Below are 22,000 nucleotides of genomic sequence, written 5' to 3' on the forward strand. Positions count from 1 at the left end.
TACGTAATACCAATTTCGGGATTACGTTAAATGAGACCCCGTTAGTGCGCATGCGCTAATCAGCAATTCGTTAGTCGCGTGTTATTTGAGCGAAAGGACACCTTTCTGGCTCAAGAAATCAGATATTATTATCCACGCAATCCCCGAATTTCAAAGGTAAAAAACGTTATTAGTTTCACCCTTGACATTTACTGATAACTTTGAGACGCTTATTTTTATAAATCACGCCCTTCTGAAGTGATATTTTATCGATAGAATTATAATGTCTCAAATGGATAGCAGCACTGCTGCGTTTCCTCCGTCCGCGCCTTCACCCCAGGCACCGCCTGGTAGCGCAGGAGCCACGGGCTCCGACGGAAAGAAAAAATTACCCAACTCCAGTGGCAAAGTCACGGCTGGCAAAGTCAGCAAGAGTGGGCCGGGGAAAGCTAAAAGTAAAACAAAGTCGGACTCGGAGCCAAAGGCAATGAGCGAGAAAAATCAGGAAGTGGAATCAACGGTTCCATTTTCTACTTTTAATAACAGACTTGATAAAATGGAAGCGCTTCTTGCGCGAGTGGTTGAGGCGTTGCCCGCTGCTAATGCTACGGCTGTCACCGGCAGCTCACACCCGTCTTCGTCTCGCGGCCCCACCGGGGCTACCGGCGGGGAAGACTATGTGCAACGGCCTCCGTTCGACCACGGGAATGACATACCGCCCACCGGGCTCATGGATTTTTACGGTCTACCCGAGGATGCAACCGAAGCGGGCGCCGTCTCGGAGGAAGAGAATTTTGACTCAGACATGCCTCAACCTGATAACTTTGTCATTCCCTCGATCGCCGCAAAATTCGCAATGGCGTCGGATATCGGAGATCCTATTGAGGAGGAGATAGCCCAATCTACTTCATATCTCATGACACACCAATTGGAGGGGAAAGTTCTTGATGAAGTTACCGCTAAATACCCAGCTCCAAGCAATTGTCAGATTATAGAGGCACCAAAGGTGAACCCTGTGATATGGGACAATCTACCTCCGATGACAAAAAGCCGTGACTTGAAGTTACAGCGAGTTCAGAAATCACTCACTCATGGCATCAATGCATTTGCCCGCTCCGTTTCTACGGGCGGTATAACTGATACACAGCAAGATGCTTTGGCGTTGATTTGTAACGCTAACTTTGAACTGAACTGCCTACGAAAAGAGCTCATAAAACCTGACTTGAATGCAAGGTTTACGCATCTGTGCAAACCTACTCTGCCAGCCACTAGACTTTTGTTTGGTGATGATCTCGGAAAGCAGGTGAAGGATCTCAAAGATCAGCAACTGGCAGCGGCCGGTGTAATGAGGGACAAATTCAAAAACCGCTTTGCTTCGCATCCCTATCGGGGACGTGGCTACAATGCACCGGGGCACCGCTGGGGCTCACAGAGCCAATCCCGCGGGTATAGCAGGCCAATGTCAGGATCGCAGGGTGGCCCTTTTTTAGGGTACAGACAGAACAGGAGGGGCAGACAGCCTCCGTACACTCAGTCTCAGGCTCCGAACCAGCCTCAAATGCAAGCGCCAGGTGCCCAGAGGGGTCCCATGGGCCAGCAGAGGAGGAAGTAGAACTCCCAAGACCAAGTCACGACAAGGTTAGTGATTCACAATCACACTTTGATCTCATTTTTAGCGAAAATGATATGACTAATGCTAGTACTAGTACTAGTAGTGTTCCCCCAGTGGGCGGTCGACTGAGGTATTTTAGGAAAAATTGGCAAGAGCTAACAACAGACCCTATTGTTATTAGGGCTGTCACGGGATACAAGATCGAGTTTGATGTAGAAAAAATTAAAGACTTGCCTGAATTAAAGGCTAAACGCTATAAACGGTGTGTCCAGGATGCTAAGCGCATTCAAGAAGAAATTACTAGCCTCCATCGTAAAAATGTTATTGAGCCCTGTGTACACGAAGAGGGTGAATTCATTTCTAATATTTTTACTACGCCTAAAAGAACTGGAGGTGTACGTCTAATCCTCGATCTTTCAGAATTGAATAAATGCATGATGTATAAGCATTTTAAGATGGATAATATCCACACTGTGCTGGATCTTGTATCCCCTGACAATTTTCTAGCCTCTGTCGACCTCAGAGATGCATATTATACAGTACCGATCCACCAAGAGGATAGGAAATACCTCAAATTCATTGTCAATGGTCAATGTTGGCAATTCAAAGCACTGCCCAATGGTCTCAGTACAGCACCAAGGCTATTCACAAAATTACTAAAGCCAGTTTTTTCTAAGCTCAGACAAGCTGGTCACATTGTGGTAGGATATTTGGATGACACAATCCTCATTGCAGAAAATGAGGAAAAGCTCAAAGCAGCTGTTAAGGCTACCACTGACATCCTTGCACAACTCGGGTTCATTATTCACCCTGAAAAATCGGTACTTACCCCCACCAAAGAGATAACGTTCCTTGGCTTTGTTCTGAATACAAATACTATGCAAATTAGGCTTCCAGAAAGCAAGGCGCTTGAAGTCGAACGCCTCTGTCAAGAGCTTATTGACACTAAGGAGCCCTCAATAAGGCATGTTGCCAGGGTTATTGGGAAGATCGTTTCAACTTTCCCAGCAGTCCAATATGGCCCTCTCTTCTATCGTACTTTAGAGAGAGACAAAATTGCAGCACTAAAAGCAAACAGAGGTCATTTCGATAGAAAAATGACACTTTCAAATGAAGCCAAGGGTGAGCTTCAATGGTGGGTCGAGCATGTAACGTCTTCATTTGCACCAATAAGAAGACCGAAACCAGACCTTGAGTTGCGCACGGACGCCAGTGGGGCTGGCTGGGGTGCTACTAACCTCCAATCATGCACAGGTGGTAGATGGAATGAAAAAGAATTGCACAAAGCTAGGCATTATGGCATTAACTACCTTGAAACAGTTGCTGCGGGGTTTGGCGTTCAATCCTTCTGTGCTGATATGGAAAATGTGCATGTACTACTCCGTGTTGATAATGTAACCGCAGTATCATACATTAACAATATGGGGGGCTGCAAGTCCGCAGATTGCAATGAGGCAGCCAAACACATTTGGGAATGGTGCATGAGTAGGAACATATGGCTATCAGCTGCCCATTTACCAGGGAAACTAAACACAGAGGCAGACCACATGTCTAGACACTTTAACCACAAGACAGAGTGGATGCTAAATACAGATGCATTCAAAGAAATTGCTCAGCAATTTGGTTCCCCAGAAATAGACCTATTTGCATCAAGATTAAACAAGCAAGTTGACAGATACATCTCATGGCTGCCTGACCCTGGAGCTGAAACAGTTGATGCTTTCACAATCGACTGGAAACCATTAAGTTTCTACGCTTTCCCACCCTTCTGCCTCATCGCAAAATGCTTACAAAAGATTAAATGCGATGATGCAACAGGCCTACTAGTAATTCCAAACTGGCCTACCCAACCATGGTTCCCTCTTTTGAAGAGTATGATTATTGGGGAGCCAATGTTCATAGCAAGAAGGCCAAACTTACTAGCACAGCCTATTACAAATGAGCCACACCCGCTTAATAATCAGCTTGATTTGCTTTGTTGCAGGTGCTGCGCCAGCCACTAGAAAGTAAAGGTTTGAGTGCAAGAGCTATCAATGTAATAGCAGCATCGTGGCGAGCATCAACGACAAAGAACTATGCCGTTTACATAAGGAAATGGAAGACATACTGCCATAAAAAAGGCTTGAACTATCTCCAGGCGAGATCCAATGATGTAATTGATTTTTTGTCAGAACTCTTTGAAAGTGAAAGAGCTAGTTATAGTGTTATAAATTCTGCACGCAGCGCCTTGTCTGCATTCCTAGTACTTGAGGATTCGTCATGTACAGTTGGAACTCATCCTCTTATTAGTCGTTTTTGTAAAGGAGCTTTTCAATTGCGCCCTCCAGCGCCAAGATATAAGGAGATTTGGGATGTGAACATAGTGTTTAATTATCTACGGAAGTGGGCACCAGCGAATTCGCTCACGCTAAAAACTCTGACTATGAAACTTTGCACACTTATGGCGCTGATATCGGCCCAGCGGGTCCAGTCACTGCACAGCTTGCATCTTGACTACATGAAAATCAAGGGCAGCGAAGTTCTGTTCATTTTTAAGGACCTCCTAAAGCAAACAAAACCGGGGAATGTGAACTTCAACTTGAAAATGAAGGCATATCCACCAGACAGGAGGTTATGTGTACTTAACTACTTGCGGCACTACTTGCGCAGAACGGAGAGCGTCAGGGGACAGGAACGCTATCTGTTCATCAGCTTCAAGAAACCGCACAAACGCGTTACTACGCAGACCATCGCCAGATGGGTGAAGGAAACGTTGACCTCAGCAGGGATCGACACAGACATCTACAAAGCTCATTCTACTAGAGCTGCATCAACTTCAGCAGCAAACAGTTCAAATCTGCCTATCAAGCATATACTAGCCCAGGCGGGCTGGTCTTCTGAACGGACGTTTCGAAACTATTACATGAAACCAGTAGAGAACAGGAACGTCAATTTCACAGGTGCAATCATGGCGTCCTAAAGGATGTTTTAAGGTCAGCTGGTTTACCTTCTTAGCAGCATGCTTTAGCTTGCTATTCTATCAATAATGTATACTTTTGTGTTGAGCACTGGATCGGATGGCCTACTGAGCTTCGAAATCTCATTTAACGTAATCCCGAAATTGGTATTACGTAGTATAATTGAAAGATTAAACGAGAACTCGTTTGAGATTTAATCTCAATTATATAAGTAATATAAAATGAGGGTTTACGTCCCTCCCTTACCCTCCCTAGTGCTGGGTATTGTTATTAATTACAGTTCTCGTTATCTTTCTGCTTGGTTCAGTAGGCACATCCTCGGCTATCTACGAATATTGCTGATTAGCGCATGCGCACTAACGGGGTCTCATTTAACGTAAACCCTCATTTTATATTACTTATATAATTGAGATTAAATCTCAAACGAGTTCTCGTTTAATCTTTCAATTACCTGCTGAAAATTTTAAAGAACATGATTTAGATATATTAGACTGAAGAAGAATAGCAGAGGCTGGGACCCTGTCATCCATGAATTTTTAAATTTTATTTACAATGTATATTTTATGTGTGTTTTTGCTAATACATACGGGTACATACATGTTGTAATGCTTTTTGAGCAATTGCTTGAAAGAATGTTTGTTATTGAAAATATTACTTGTAAATGTAAAGCCTTTTTTGGAAATTCAATGTAAAGACCTTTATTGCGATGCTCTATTTTGCCAATTTCCGCCAGATTCGATAAAGCAGATAACTTTTACTAAATGGCATTTGGACAAATGTACGAAATTACCTGCTGGAAATGTTAAAGAACATGATTTAGATAAACTGAAGAAGAATAGCAGAGGCTGTGACCCTGCCATCCATGAATATATAATTTTTTTTATCTATAATGTATATTTTATGTGTATTTTTGCTAAAACATACATACATGTGATCGCTTGAAAGAATGTTTGTTATTGAAAATATTTTAATGTGAATTGACAATGTGTTGTATAACTGATGATGAATCATTTCTCTACATCAACCCAAAGAGCAGTATCCATGTAGTCAAGCAGGCTTACAATTTTATTAACCATGTATTTTGAGAATGTGAGATAGTAATATGTCATATATTTGATGTGAAACCATATTATAATTGGTCAAACATGCCTTACAAACTTTGTTTTAAATTGTGATTTATTTTATTTAAAGATATGCCATTCCCTGAAATATATATTGAAGGGTATGACATAGAAAGAGATAGAGAGGTGGGAAAAGAGTGAGGGGAGAGAGGGAATGGGAAAGAGAGAGCGGTTAAGGAAACAAGAGAAAGGGAGGGAATGGGATGAAGAGTGAGGGAGAGAGAGGGGGGTGAGGAAAGAGGAATAAAGAGACGAAGAGAGAGAGGCGTTGACTAGGCGTTGTGGCGTGCGCCTGTAATCCAGCTAACAGTGGAAGTTACAAACTGATTCAGCCGAGAACGCAGGTTCGAAACTGAGTCACGTCTTTCGGATGGTGACGTTAAAAGTCGGTCCCCAGACGTAAATAATCATATCTGATTGATACACGTCTGTAAAAACCCAAATACACACACGGGGGAATGAGGAAAAATGGGTGGGGGATGAGAGGGGATAAGGAGAGAAAGAGAGGGGGATTAGGAAAGAGAGAGAAGGGGAAGGAAAGAGGGAAAGGGGAATATTTTGAGTGCACTGCAGCTTTGCTCGATATCAATACAAGTCATTTTCACATAGCATAATACACAGCTGTCTCAGAATAGACCCAAGAGGGCGTTTGTCATATTTATTAAAAATTAATCTGGACATTATTAATTTGTGTGCAATTTTTTCTACTGACGAGTTGCACCATCATCTTCAGTATATTTTTCTACACAGAGGTTATTTTCAAGTAGATGCCGACCATGGGTCACAAAACACAAAAACTAAGGCACTTTTGAGGGTTCACCCGGCGGTCTATTGGGAAGACCAGGGGCAAAAAAGTGTGGAGGGACAAGAAAAAATGGGAAACTATATAGGTACAAAGGGTAACCTCAGAGCATGCCATTAAAGTTTATCTTAAATTTTAAGTCATAATGAATGTCAAGAAATACAGATTTGATCCAAGAAAGAAAACGTCGGATATATCATAGAAATTGGCATACATTCCTACAATCTAATAGTACGTTATCAAGTACAATCTTCAACATTATTGAAGATAATTTATTTTATAATTGATTGTTGTAAAGCGCATAGAGAATTTATTATTATGCGCTATATAAAAATGACTTTATTATTATTATTATTATTATTATTTTGTTTCTCTCTTTAGCAAAAGTTCTAACGACTGTGATGTCGCATTGCGACCGGTTAGATCTTGGTGGGGTTTTAAGCAAAATTTCATAAAGAAAGAATGGGTATAGGTTACATAATTAGATAAAGGCGAGCGAGCTTTGAGTAAATTACAGAAAAAAATTATTGTGTCGTGGTAGAAGAGGTGCGTGTCTCTTTGATATCATTTTGTTGGATAATTCAATAAGTCGATTTCGATAAAGTAAATATTGATCATATTACTTTTTCAGTATTTTCAACGAGATGAGACTGGTATTACGGACAAGAGTGTAGATTTGTACAAGTTTGGCTAGGTTAAAAAGACATTATGAGTCCTCAGACTTACAGCAAGAGACATCCCTTCTGGGTATGTGAGTCAGATTGTTTGCCAGTATTTTATTCTGCATCACTATTATTATATACGTATAGTTACACGGGTCAGGACATAAGTTATATAATTGCTATTGGATTTTAAAAGGGAACTTTCATCTTTGAAGAAGTAGAATTTTAGTGACCTTTCATACAATTTGCTCCTCATGAGTAAGTTCGGAGCCATCTCAAATGACTTTGCCCTAAACATATTGCTTCGAGAAAGAAAAAACCCACTTTATTATATGCATTTGCCCTATCGATATTGAGTCACTGTCTAAACGTTCCTTGGAATAGGAGCATCGAAGTTTAAAAACCCTCCCGTTTCAGTGCAAACAATTTCTTTTCTTTCCGACGTTTTTTCTTCTTCTAATTTATTATAATTTATCTCAAATCTTAGTAATTTACCATCATATTATGAATAGAAATACAGAGTTTGAACCCAGTAGGATCCATGCTTGAACCTTCGGTGGACGGGGGCATACAACAAAACGTCGGATTGCGCATGTGGATGCTGGATAGGCGGGATCGAACCCTCAAGCGCTCAGTGGCGTGAGTGACGCCACCCACCGTAGCCATTTATTTGTTATTAAACCGGTGTTTGAAACGAAGTATCCACATTGCTTGGCCGACATCGAGAAGATTCATAACGCTATTTATACGTTCGACGGATAATTATTAGTCTATGTCTTCATACCCTGTTCTTTACAATCGGCATCGTCAATGGGTGTTGGGGCTCTTAATTATTAACTTAAAAAATCTCTGATATGAACAAAGGAAGGGGGTAGTCATAATAATTTCCAAGTTGATTTTGGTTCAAAAAGTTGCAAGGGCTTTGGGTAGAGCAGGGGCGAAAAGTGGGGGGGGGGGTGACAAGAAAGGGCACTTTTTTGTTGTCGAAAAAAATGGGCACCTTCCTAATATTGGTAACATCAAAGCAATACCATAAGATTTTATCTTAAGTTTTAAGTCATATATTAATGGTAAAACTACAGAGTTGATCCAAGAAAAAAAAACGTCGGAAATAATAATTTAGAGACATTGGTATACAGTCTTACAATGTTAATTTTAATCAATATGGCTTGTAATCAAGTACAATCTTCAACATTATATTGTTTCTCTTTACGTGGTTCAAGATATGGCCTACTACTTCAGCATTATACTTTGCAGTTGTATATCATGTTACCGTCTGTAAATTTATACGTGAGCGAATGAAGCGGGCGAGCAAAAATTCCAAAGACTATTATACGTAGCCTACACTGGTCAGGACATAATCAAGTTATATAATTCCTATTATATTTTAAATGGGAGCTTTCATCCAAGCTCATTTTGAAGTCGTAGAATTTTAGTTACCCTTTCAAACAATGTGCTCCTCACGAGTAAGTTTGGAGCCACTTAACGGTGTCCAAACACTATCTAAAAGCTCCTCGGAATAGGAGCACCGACGTTTTAATAACCCTACCATGGATGAGCATGCACGAGACAATACAAATTATCTTGTTAACCGACAGACATACCGATTCCCTATAGCCTAGGCCCTCTCATTATTAATAATACGGAACATCTCAAATGAATTTGCCCTAAACATAGCGTTTTGAGGAAGAAAAATGAACCAACTTCATAATTATATGCATTCATTCTATCAATAATATTATTAATACTTATGAGTAAATTATGAGGCAATTATGACTGATAAATTATGTCAAAACACTATCTAAAAGTTCCTTGGAATAGGGGCATCGAAGTTTAAAGACTTTCTCAATTCAGTGCAAACATTTTTCTTTATTTGTCTTTTTTTTTTCTTCAACTTTATTACGATTTATCTTAAATCTTAGGAGTATTAATTTTATTACCAATCATAATGGGAAGAAATCCAGAGTTGATCCAAGAAATTAACAAGACAAATTGAACGAAACGGATGGAATTATTTGTGACATACCACAATGAAAACAAAAAACCTAAAATGGCAATTGACGACGATAATAATACTGTCACATATATTGCGGGAGCAAAGCTAAAAACCTATGATTTCTGTAATTGACTTCTGTGACCTATGATTTATCTAACGATGTTGTCTTCCTATGGTGATAAATACTATCACCAAGTTTGAAGTTCATATCTTAGGTGGTTCTTGAGATATGGCAACAACACGAAAGCGGGACGGACGGACGGATAACCCGAAAACATAATGCTTCCGACGGACACCTACCTGTGGGATGTGGGCGGTGGGCGAAGGCAAAACAAAAAACGTCGGATGGCGCATGTGGATGCTGGATAGGCGGAATCGATCTCTCGCGAGAGAGATGATCCCCGCCCTAACCGTAATAATCAATCTTTTGAGTTATAAACGAAGTATCCACATTGCTAGGCCGACGTCAGAGGGGGTTATAAGGGATATTATACTTTCGACGCATTAGTCTATGAATTCATACCTTGTTGTTTACAACCAGAGGCATCGTCAACGGGTGGTGGTGCACAATAATGAATAAAATCTCTGGTATGAGCAAAACAAAGGGGGGTAGACGTAAACATTTCCAGGGGCATTTTGGTTCAAAAACTTGCAAGGGCTTTGGGAAGAACAGGGACGAAAAAGTGTGGGGCGATTTGGCACCTACAATTACAAAGGGAAACCTCAAGGGAAAACTTTTAAAAAATTATGAATAATGACCCTTTTTTTGAGAAATTTGCTTTTCTGATTTTTCTTTTTTTGTTTATAATAGACAATTACTATTATAAACAAAAAAAAAGAAAAATCAGAAAAGCAAATTTCTCAAAAAAGGGTCATTATTCATAATTTTTTAAAGGGTCATTAGTCGTAAGGTCTCTATTCATAATATTAGAAGAGGGTCGCTATTCATAATTCAAAATCGGTGTCGTTGTCCATAGGGGTCGCTATTCATATAAATAAATAGCTTTCCTTATGAATAACGGTCCTCATGCCTTTATGAACCTTTGCGTCTATGAATAGTGCTCTTCATGTGCAGGAATTTAAAGGTTATGAATAGCGGTACTTATGAATAGCGAGGTTACCCCTTTTTTAACATGAATGACTTTGGTTCAATTGCTTTGCAATTGCTTTTGGTTTTAAAACTCCTCCATTGTCTAAACTTGTATATTGATAAACAAAGGGCAATGCACTATCGTAGCATTCGTGGTATAGAAGGGGCTAAATATGTACTAAATATTTGTCTCAGTCCCAGTTCTTTGGAAACAAATTCAGTTGTTTAGGCCAACTAAGAAAAATAAATCCATAATTAATACGCGGCTCGATAATCCTAAAGCTCAATATATAAAATATAATTACAGTGTATCATGTTGTAACATTGACATGAAATGTATCACTAATTTTGTGGCACTAATTTCCATAAATATTTCTCAGTTGCTCGACAACAGTCTTTGCGACGACATACCCATGCCCACCAGAGGCGGTGGTCCGAAGGGGGAGTCAAGGGGCACAAATGCCTCCCCCATTATTTTAAGCACCTCAACAGTGCCCCTTTTACATGGGAAAAGTTACCCCTTTAACTTCAAATGAGTGCTCCTTCTTCTTTGTAATAAAACCCCTTTCCTTCTTTACAAATGCCCCTTTTCACCTCTAATAATTGCCTGTATTCAAACCCGATATGTGCCTTTTTTCCTTTAACAAGTGACCCTTTTCCCTTTTATTATAAGGGTATTTTTTAAACTCTGATGAGTGCCCCTTTTCAGGTGTTAGAAGTGTCCAATTTCACATGCGATAAGTGCCCCTTGTTACTTTTGATATGACAAGTCCCTTTTACCTAATTATATTTCCTACTGTTGCTTATAAATTGTGCCCCTTTACTGTATTAGTTTGTTTCTCATGCATGGTGAATATTGTCACACGATTGTACATCTCAGATACTTATTTATTGCCATATATTTATCTATTTACTTTTGGTCTTCCTAAATTGCTGCATGAGCCACGCATTCGGGACTTAAAGTGAAATTTAGGTCCCTTATTTCTCTGGATCAAATCTCAAGATTATAAAACCTTAATTACTCATGACGCTAAAGAAAGTAGGTCTATAACTTCCGACCACGTAAGAGAAAAAAAATAAAATCTTGAAGTTCATCACTGATAATGTAAGGGTTTTATACCAATGAAGAAAACAAAATCGCTTTGAGGTTAACCTTTGTTGGTGCCCCATTTTTTTCTCAAGAAAGTGAATTTTTTGTTTGTTCCCCTCCCCTCTTTGAAAGACGAACTGCCGCCCATCATCGATGCCAACCCTCATCATTGCAGCTGGCGCCTCGTTTCTCTGACAAAGTACTCTGATGTGCATGCCGCCCTCAGTGTTTACAGGCTATATAGTTTAGGTAAGACGATGGCGACCTCCAGCGAAGTTGTCGATTCTTCAGAAAAGGCAGTTAAAAAGACCCAAAATGAAGCGGGGCCATCGAGTCTATTTGCCATGTACACTTATCATGCTAACAGGTATCAATATTTCACACGCACTTATTGCTTCGTAATAGATTTAGACTGTTTCGGGCCGATCTAAGGCGAGCTATTTAATACATGTCCCATACGTTCATTCTAATGTTATAGTGTCTGTGCAAATTCGTCTGCTCGACATGTCATTTGATTATTATGCAGATATCATACGAGTCACATTAGACAGAAATAACCGTCTTGTATGGGGAATTCTTTAATAAAAGTGACATCTGTTAACCTTTTCGATACAAAGACGGTAACCCTTGCTGCAAGCACAAGTGGGGGGGGGGGGGGGGTCCCGGGGGGGGGGGGGGGGGGGGGTTAAGGTTAACTAGCAGATTTTCGCTGGAATCTTGCAAAAAAGTTTGCCCTCAATTTCTCTTTGACTTAATCCAGTCTAGTCTCTAATCTTGACAATTTGATTTTGTAAAAACATGCTGATTAAAAAGAGTATAAAAAAATATAATTGATAATAGTTTTAAAACATCAAAATATAAAGGCTTATTGTGATATAATCTGTCAGTTTTCTTGCAGCCATTGCATGTGATGAGATCAGTAATCACACACAAACTGCATTGCGTAGTACCCCCTCTCACTAATCCCATACAATGTTCTGCAGTCTCTGTATAGTAGAGGCAGTCAAGGGAGCCGGACGTAGTCTCATCGTCGATGCCAGAGACTGAAGCTTTCGGTCTAGAGTGACATCAGCTAAGACTAGTAGGGTCTACCTAGTCAAAATGCACATTGATAACAATTTTTACAAGAGTTCGCGATGTTGGTTCTGCAGGAAATAGGGTGTACCTGAAATGGCTAATTTTGCATTGCCTATTTGATGCTGACCTTACGATAGTAGCCATTAGACTAGTGCACTAAGGCTTGCACTTGATGTTTGCTGAATTTAGTGAAAATCCCAGCACATGCCTTTTTACACTAATTGCTATATTTGAAAACTGTCTTGGCTGATAATCTTACTCCTTTGAAACTTTAAATGACATTAATTTAGACTTCCATTCAACTAAGTGTGTGCAGCTTATTCCCTTACTCATTTCCCTAGCCTTTTTTCTGAAGAGTGCTCTCTTATTCACAGTACAATACACCTCGGCTTAAAATTCTTTTCTCAGGCTTTCATTTGAAATGTCACTGTCCCATCTGTCCGCTTATCAGTACTTACATACTCATACCAACACTAGCAACATGGCTTCTGTCATATTTTCATTCTAATTCGATTCCTTTCTTTCTCTCTGTTGCCCCCTAGACCAAATAACAACCAGGACCTCGGTCCAGATGGAGATAAAGATCCAAGGAAAACTTCAGTACCTGATTTTCTCCAGCGGGAGGCAACTTCTAACAGAGATTTCAGGTCTTTATTCAAAACTTAACATATGCACGATATATGTTTTTATTTTGATTAAGATGTTTAGTATTAGGAGATTACAATTACAATGGATTGTCCATGCTCTTTTTGTATTCTATTGATGACTCCACCCTCTCCCTTTTTTCTTGTCTATCACAGCTTCTCTTCCTCCATTTCTCTTCTTTCTCCCATCTTTGACTTTCTTCTTCTTCTTCCATTGGAGTACATCTCTCTCACAGAATACTATTGTCATACTTTCTTTCTACCTCCCTATACTATATTCTACATCATTGAATCTAGGTCATGTTAGAAGGAGTTTGTTTGTTGAAGACAATGTTCATGACTAGCTCATCATAGTCTCTTGTCAAAAACTTCATCTTCTTTTCAATCAACAATATTCATTGTCTAGCCGTTTCATGTAGTTTTTTTTTTTTTCTGGATTCATTGACTCCTGCAACATTTTGAACAATTCATTTTATTAAAACCAGCTTCTCTATGTTACAAAAAAAATCATATTCATAGATGAATCTCTGACACTCTTGATTATCTATTATGCTGTTGCTTTCATCTCCTTTGATCAGTGCTTAGATAAGGAATTTGTTCATATGAAAATAACCAAGCATTCAAAGAAGAAAAAATATCTAAAAGCTTTTCCAAAAGTTTCCTCATCATTTGCCATTCCATTCTACTTCTCTTTATCTTTGAAATTCCTAAATTGGCTGGTTACAAGTCTTTTGATGAAGAAATATGACATCAACAAATTTTAATTCTCCATATTTCTCTCATTCTCTACATTCATGCTGACTATAAAACGATTCCATACAGGCAGTTATGTTCTTGTGTACATGCTTTTCATCCGATACATGAGACCTTTTGATTTTTCAATGTTATCATGTGGATTAGTTTGTATCCCCTAATCACCTTTATGTTATTGTTCTTGTTGTATCAGTCTATCAGTGATAGCAACCGATTTAAATGCTGAGGATGAGACGGATCTGAGAGAGTTCATTGCTAGGAGGTTATCCAGAGGGACAGTCTATGGTGGAACAGGGAACGTCAACACAGTCGACATTGGGTAAGCTCAATATTTCAATTTGAAATCAGATTCTAAGAATGTACAGGTTGTTTGTCAAATTGTACTTGCTGTTTCAGATAATAACTTGTTAATTAATTACTAACACTAATTAATGTTTAAGTGAACGGAATACGGAAGAAAGATTTGTTTATTTTTAATTTATTCAATATCCAACAGCACAGTGCATTCTAATAAAAAAAAAAACCAAAATAATTAATTGTGATTATAGTAACATTCAACAAAGAAAATCAGACAAGCAAGGGAAAGTTTCAGCCAATGTTTGGGGTCCTTCTTATTTCTACACATATTTTTGTGATGACAGATAATAATGACATGTCAGTTGCTTAAACATAAATAACAATATATGTTACCAAAACTTTGCAACATCTTGTACAACAGTTGTCAGGAGATTGGTAAGCAGAAGTGATATTTTAAAATAAATGCAAACCAACCAGAAAATCTCTCTATATAAAATTTTCTGACCTTTCAGAAGTCGTGTGATGGCCTGCTACTACTGCCTGCTACGTCAGGGAGCACATCCAGGCATTGAGAGGGAGATAGAAAGTGCCATGGATTCAAACTCCTTCTACACGTCTCAAGAATGTGTCATCTGCTTTCTCAGCTCACCTACCAGTGCTCTGGAATTATATCCTTGTTAATACTTCACTTGCTTTCTTTTTGCCTATCTGCCGTCATCCATTTTCCACACGTGCAATTTTGCACAAATCAAAATGGGTTGCCTTTGCAACATGATGGAGTTAACAGTGATCATAAAATGATAGTAATTATAATGGTAGTAATGTTCAATTTATTAAGCACTTTTCCTGATGAATGCTATTGTGATAGTATTGCACACAAATGATATAGGATGTAGGAGATGATCTGAAAATAAGGAGTTTTTCTTTTGGGTTTTGGTTTTGTTTTCTTCTTCTTCTTTAAGCAGTTGACCGCCTCAAGTCTGAATGGGCTTCATACATGCCAACTGTTTAGATTAAAGAGGAACATTCCTCTTTTTGGGAGAAGATAATTATCATTTTAATGTAGGTGTTCCTCTTCCTGTACAAACTTGTCTGTAGTATTGAATAGGAGAGTTAGGATTGTTCCTCTTTTTTTTGAAAATAGCATAATTTGTACAGATTTCTGATTTTCAAATGTTGGCATGTATGGGGCTTTAGTAGATTTTAATGATGTGGGCAGCTACATAAATTCCCTGTGGAGTTTTCTGTATTGGTCTGATATGCACAAATTTCTGGACAAAATGTTCACTTTTCTTAATATAACATTCACATTCCGACCAGAATTAGATTTGATCAGCGAAGGTGTACTTCCACTTCTAGAACAAAAGGTAAGCCTCGGTTTTACTCTTTCCTACCCTTTTGTGAATTATTGCCATTAATGAGCTGTATTCAGCTCATTTAATATCTTGCCTGGTTAGAGCGAGAAGGGCGTTAACTCTGTGTAAAGGTATATGAGTTAACTCCCCTCTGGATCTCACTATACTATATTTGTGAGGTTTAAAGAACATACATTTATTTCTTATACCACAAACATTAATTTCATTTAAAATCAGTGGGAAATCTGTTGTCTCTGTAGGTCATTGACTTTTTTAATTCTGTTTTTGTAAGCAGGTAATTGTGATCATCAAGTTCAATTGTAATGTATGTTGCTGGTGAAGGTCAAAGTTTGTGCATTCTGTGTAGGATCATCTACCTGTAACTTTCTGTAACTTTTTGATGATCAAACCACTCTGTAATTTTCTTTAAAAGTTTATTTCCTTTTTCCATTTTATTGCCTTATCCATATTTGTAAGAAACATTATTGTATTCTTTGACTTTGCGTGTTTTTATGAAAGTGGTGAATATGTTCGATTCAATTCAATTCAATTCAAAGCAATTCAATTCAGTTCAAAGGTTGTAAATTTCTGAATCGAGAAAAGGTAAACTTGATGAGATAGGAAGCAAATCGATTGTAACTCAAAATATCTGTCAATGATTGCTAAAACCTTGAAACAGCAATGCCAAATCTGTGATTGTTCAAAAAGGGTTGATGAGAGGACTTAATATGTATGCATAAGATCATTGGGGTGTGACACAGACAGTGATGATAAGAGAAATAGTCTGATAAACAAGATGAGAGAAAAGGATATGAATGCCCATTTATGATACAATGTGATAACAACAAAACATTAAACTGCTTTTATTTCTTTTTCAATCTGGGACAGGGAGGCAATTCTGCTGAGATTCAGAGTCATTTAGAGCACTGGTACCAGCAAGCGTCGGGCTATGTATGTCGCTGTGTGGAGAGACTCAAAGAAGATGTGGCATACCTCATCAATGCTGTGAGTACACATCTCATTTTTCAACCATCTTCCTTTATTTACTCAGAATATTTTTTTAAATTTTTTAAATTGATGTTTCCACATTCTTTTCTCATAACATTGAATAGTGAATGAATAGTGACCAATGCAGAAGATGAATAAGAAATGATCTGTTGAAAGCCAGAAGGTTCTTAATTTGTCAATCTACTTCAAAGTATGTATGAGTTAACACCTTTCTGGATCTGAAAAGATGATTGCTATTTCATCTTTTTCATTGATTTTTTTTCTTTTCATGAAAGAACATTTTCAGCTTTACTTTCTTATCCTTCCAGATACCATTTCATGTCTCTCCTTTGCCTTCTCTCTGCTATTGCATTCTGTTTGTCAACAATTTCTATTGCTTCTGCTTCTCTCTCCCCTTTCTCCTCTCGTTGACCTCTCTCACACTGCAAACAAAATGACCATCTGGACTTTCTGGCCCTTAATCATTTCCCTCTATTATATTCCTTAATTCTCACTTGCATGATGCATCAATGTAGCTTCTACTCTCCAAGTATGCTATTCCCTGTCACACATGCAATTGATTAATAACATTTTGTTTTTGTTTTGTTCATTTTATTGGCAGGCTCTTCTTGAGATTCGTATGGAAGTAGTGGGTGCTGAGAGTTCACTGAAACAAGACATAGAAAGGTTAGTCAAAAGATCGAAATATGATCTGTCAGTACATTTCAAAATACAACAATCATGTAATCATTTGGAAAGAAGTATCTGGAGAACTTTTTTTATCAGTACTCTTCAAACTTCTGTAGTAATGTCCATCTTTTATGGATATATATTGTTGGTGCTTGGCCGTGGCATCTTGTGATATATGCAAATAGAAGCATGTGTATGACAGATGCAAAGAATCATGTCACAGTGCTGTCACAGATGCCAGATAGGCCATAATCTCTGAAGACATTTGAGATCAAGATAATTTGATAATTGCACTTGAATTGCAACCAAACATAATTGTCACCGTGTTGGTTTCAGTATACAATTTTCAGAAGACAATTCAAACAGATAAATGCAAATATATACACATGAAGAAATATATAGAAATGTACACATTTACGAGAAAGTTACAAGAATTAGAGGGGGGGGGGGGAGTAGTAGAAAAGAAACATATGCAGCAGAATATACAAGGAAATGAATTAAGAGGGTTGGTAGCAAAGGAACCTCAAGGTTCCTGTCGAGGCACCAACCAGTTACACAAAAAGTGATGTACACATGTAAACGTGGAAAGTTTAATGCAGTTGGGAAGAGGGTTATTCAAGAAACAACTGTTCATGCGTAAGTTTACATACATTGATATATATCAACATATCATCCAGGTTCATGAAAGCATGCAGCCTTTCAGACCTCTTACAGTCATCAGAAGACAGCTCATCACAGGTCCTCTCTGATCCTATCCTCATTGACATTGATGAAGCAGGCAATGCACAGACCAACGTTAGATCACCGTCCAGGGGACCATCCAAGAGCAGGCTGGTGTTTGAAGGGGATTCTTATCGTTTTGAAAACGCTGGTGAGTGCTTCAAATATCGTTTACGTTGAGCTGCTAGAATTGGTGGCAGCTACTTGCAGATTACATTCAAGTGTAAAAAAAAGTACTGATTTCAATTGAAAATACTGTATACATTAATTACAAAGATTAATGAGGTTGCCGTTACATGAGACAGTCAAGTAGAAGCACACCCTAAGTACTTCCAAGTACCAAATCATTTACCAATCAAATGAAGCAAAGAACAAAAGAATTATGCAGTATATGAGCTTTTGAGCCCTGCTTGATGCCTACAATATTACATGCTAATTACAAAGCATTGGCAGTTTGAAGTTAAGTGTTAGTAAATATATAATTGATTTGATATTTACTTTAAAAGTACTATGTCCCGTTTGCAGGCCCCAAAAATGAAAACTTTAAATTCCAACGGCATTTGAAAGATAATACTAATTTAGAACTTCCCTCAAAACCAAAGAGCTTGAAAATGTCTTTTAGTGGGAAAATAACGAGCATTAGTTGTCGAATCGACTTTAGTGATTTCAATCACTAAAGTAATAGTCTGATTTTCAGACCGTTGTACCGAATGGTTGTATGTTTTGTGCTTCACAAAGATTCAATCAGTTTAATTTTGGCTATACAGGAATTGAGTTATTGATGTAGACAAACGCTCATGTACCCTTTACAGCTCATTTGATGTATGTTATCACCAAAGCAAAAAAAAGTCAGTAAGTCACTCAATAGTTTCTGACAGTGAAGTCTAGAAAGTAAACGTAATTTGAATAATAGGACACTGCTAACGCTTAAATTTCACAGATAGGACATACGTGACATATTCATAATTCCTGCAAAACTCTACAGAATTTGATGTTGGCTGCAAAAGGGACATAGTACCTTCAAAAATCAAGAATGATGGTACGAGGAGTCAGCCTCAGAATGGTGCACTTTAATATTTCCTTTTCTCTTCCCTCTCTCTCATCCTGCAGAAAAATCTTGGTTTTGTGAGGAGTGGTCCAGCACGATGTTGAAAGGGGGCGACACCCTAAACCCAGCATTCCTCCGTCAGGTAATAGAGGACTACAAGCTACACACCATACAAGATCTCAACACACTGAAGAGACTCATCCGTCAGGCAGAGACAGACCACTACGCCCTCTACAGGTGAGACTGAGTGGAGAGAAATTGTTATTATGATTCTCTATAGTCCAATATGATAATGCTTTCATGCAGTTTATATATGAAGTATATACTGTATGAAGATTTGATGGATGACCATCAGATATCAGACATACTACAGTCAAACCTGCCTATAGCTACCGCCCAAGGGAAACACAAACAGTGGCCTTTGTAGATAGGTGGTCTTTGAAGACAGGTTCCTTTAGTACATGATTCAATGAGAAATCATTTTCAAGGGAAACAACAAATGTGGCCTTTTTAGACAGGTGGTCACTAAAGCAGGTTTGACTGGACATTGATACTACTTAAACCTTTGTTTTCTTCTACAAACAATTTAAGGTCTTTTCTGCTTTATTTTATTCAATTTAATTTCTACTGGAAAATTGAAATTCCTTGACCGAGTAAGGATTGACAGATTGAGTCTTAATTATCCCAAATATGAATTTGGTATTATATTGGTATTGGTAAATGTAAAATGTTTGCTATTTGCATTTTAATCAAATTACAAACAGCAGTGTATGCACATTCTTCCAGGTATTTGTGAAACTTTCATTGCTTCTGTTTGTGTCCTCACAGGGCGTATGCTTTCCTTCGAGACTGTGGCTGTGGGGCCATCTTATTACGTCATATCTGGAAGGATGAGAATACCATCCAAGCTAAAGACACTCAGAACGTTCTCAACGTCTTGGAAGAGTTCATCTCGGAGACCGACAGCTCAAATCTCGCTGCTTGAAAGACAGGTGGTGATGTACAAATTTATCAGTATTTATATCCTTTTAAGAATGAAAAAAAAGTACTTATGCTGTCATTTATCCTTTCAGTTCAAGCCATAGCTCATAGAGACTCAACAGTCAATTCATAAAAGTTCCAATAACTCCCTTTCACATACAATCCCTGTGGAAGGGAACAGTTCCATGGACTTGACCTATGAATCAGTGCACTTATGTCCCAACTATCTCCCTGTACTAGCTATGTTTTAAGCATCATGATCTGATAATTTTACCAATTGTTTTTACCTCTTAAGCAAAATAGAAATCTTGCTTTTTAAATTGTGTCTATGATTTATTGCCAACTTGTTGATCATGATGATTGTAAATAATTTTACAGATGTCAAATGACAATATATATCGTATGAGATAAGAATGTGTATGTTATTTTAGGTATCATTTTGATATATTACAAAATGTATGCCATGATTGGATAGTAAATATTCACTGCTGCTTTAGAAGAAGAAAAAATGACAATCAATTGACTATTAAGGCCCATTGACTAATACTCAAGTCCTTAAGGTGTACAACTACTTTACCTTCCAATCCATAAATATCTCCTATCTTATTTTTCATAGACCAATTCATCATTGAATTCAAATTGTGTGAATATTCTGTTTATCTTCTCTAAATTAATATCTATTTATAGGCTTTCCTGACATAGTAGATAATGATATACGATTTCTCTTGATCCACTTCAGGTGAAATTATTAGACAAGTATTAAAAATGAGTGTATTGTTTCAGATTTTGGAATGAATTGGAAAAGGCTTGTTGATTTACGAGATATAATCTTGCCACGCATCTTGAATGTTATGGTCAAACAATAGATGATGTATTTTGACATTAGTACATGTATCACACGTTCTTGACCGACAGTTTCACTTCTACGTCTTGGATCTTTAAGATTCACTTATTTTACTGAATAAAGTTTTTATTAATGTCTATAAGTGGGAGGAAACTCACCTACTGGTATCGCTGATATCTTAATGACATATAGTCATGTCTAAATAACATTTATTTAGTGAAATGTGTTGTATTAACCTTTGTTGATTGTTTAAAAGATTTGCTCATGCCAAATGCTTCTTTGGTTTAAGAACGAGATTGACACATTCGATGTTAGTCATACTGCAAGCCACTTTCCACTGGTATATACATGTAGGGTACCCTGCAGAAGGCAAATAATATAAGTGTTGACATTACATATGGAGAAAAAAAATCCCTGCTTAGAATTGGGGATAAATGAAGTTTGTTGTTGTTGATTTATACTAGTACTTATTGGTATTTTAGGTATTGAATCAATTGGGAAATGATAAAAATACACAAAAAATGTTTGTGTAAATTTGTTATTTGAATTATGCCAGAAGTATGTAACATAAGGGTACATAAATGTAAAAGATATATTTAATATTTTCTTTTGGAAAATTAAAAAAAAAGAAGATTATTCCATCAAAACAAGAATTCACAGCACTGGACCATCAATACATGTTGTCATGTATCTCGTTTTGTTTAAGAAAAAAAATCTTGTTAACGACTTAGTAACAAGAACTTCTTTTGATGTCTGTATTAAAGTTACCAGTCTTGTTATCTATTGTAAATACATAGACCATAAACAAAATGTGCAATTTGCCTCATGAATTAAAGGATTTAACATCGTTATATTCTGTTCTTATATTTTAAATGTTATTAAAATCAATATTATCATTTGAAAGCAACCCAAATTATGTATGGTTTTGTTTTGGAAGTACTGTAACAGTTTTCTTATGTTTTTTCCTTGTAATGTATGATATGGTGTGCAATGTAATGTAGCAGTTTACAGATGTTTCTTGCGCAGGTTTTACAGGGAAACTTGCAAATATAATTAATGAAGACATTGAATTTCTAGTAGTTTTGCATTTGTGCAATCAGTTACAATTTACATTACAATACATTTCTATATCTACCCATCAAAAAATTAAAACGGGAATATTTGTAGACAAATCGTGCATCTATAGGGGGCAGTATAATATGCTCTAAAGATATGTACATTTCTCCTTTTGAAACATTTTCAAATAGATAAATGGTCATTATTATGAACCAGGGAATCTGTACATTGATATATAT

At 37.6% G+C, this 22,000-nt stretch overlaps 2 protein-coding genes across 4 annotated transcripts; both read left to right on the plus strand.

The window, feature by feature from the left end:
* The first annotated feature begins 241 nt into the window (after positions 1-241).
* LOC115923459 lies at positions 242-4,039 on the plus strand. Its single transcript, XM_030984108.1, has 2 exons — positions 242-1,617; positions 3,576-4,039. The coding sequence occupies exon 1, from the start codon at positions 263-265 to the stop codon at positions 1,589-1,591; it is 1,329 nt and encodes a 442-aa protein (XP_030839968.1). The 5' UTR covers positions 242-262; the 3' UTR covers positions 1,592-1,617; positions 3,576-4,039.
* Positions 4,040-11,533: 7,494 nt separating this feature from the next.
* LOC592013 (protein Njmu-R1) lies at positions 11,534-21,612 on the plus strand. Of its 3 annotated transcripts, none has more exons than XM_791556.5 (10): positions 11,534-11,676; positions 12,929-13,033; positions 13,977-14,102; positions 14,593-14,748; positions 15,390-15,447; positions 16,324-16,440; positions 17,045-17,109; positions 17,790-17,983; positions 18,943-19,117; positions 19,709-21,612. In XM_791556.5, exons 1-10 carry the CDS (start codon positions 11,567-11,569, stop codon positions 19,863-19,865), a joined length of 1,263 nt encoding a protein of 420 aa, XP_796649.2. In that variant the 5' UTR covers positions 11,534-11,566; the 3' UTR covers positions 19,866-21,612. The 3 variants fall into 3 exon arrangements, with proteins under 3 accessions (XP_796649.2, XP_030839969.1, XP_011680576.1); XM_030984109.1 differs by having other exon boundaries at positions 17,790-17,978; positions 18,938-19,117; XM_011682274.2 differs by lacking the exon at positions 12,929-13,033.
* Positions 21,613-22,000: the final 388 nt, after the last annotated feature.

The sequence above is a fragment of the Strongylocentrotus purpuratus genome, unplaced genomic scaffold (genome assembly GCF_000002235.5).
Source record: "Strongylocentrotus purpuratus isolate Spur 01 unplaced genomic scaffold, Spur_5.0 spur5_scaffold_14, whole genome shotgun sequence".
In the NCBI taxonomy this organism is placed as follows: domain Eukaryota; kingdom Metazoa; phylum Echinodermata; class Echinoidea; order Camarodonta; family Strongylocentrotidae; genus Strongylocentrotus; species Strongylocentrotus purpuratus.

What these genes read in the sequence shown, in the direction of transcription:
- LOC592013 (XM_791556.5), top strand. Translation starts at nt 11,567, where the DNA reads ATGGCGACCTCCAGCGAAGTTGTCGATTCTTCAGAAAAGGCAGTTAAA. An exon ending in TACACTTATCATGCTAACAG is followed by an intron (nt 11,677 to 12,928) that starts GTATCAATATTT and finishes GTTGCCCCCTAG; the next exon opens with ACCAAATAACAACCAGGACC. An exon ending in CCTACCAGTGCTCTGGAATT is followed by an intron (nt 14,749 to 15,389) that starts ATATCCTTGTTA and finishes TATAACATTCAC; the next exon opens with ATTCCGACCAGAATTAGATT.
- LOC115923459 (XM_030984108.1), top strand. Translation starts at nt 263, where the DNA reads ATGTCTCAAATGGATAGCAGCACTGCTGCGTTTCCTCCGTCCGCGCCT.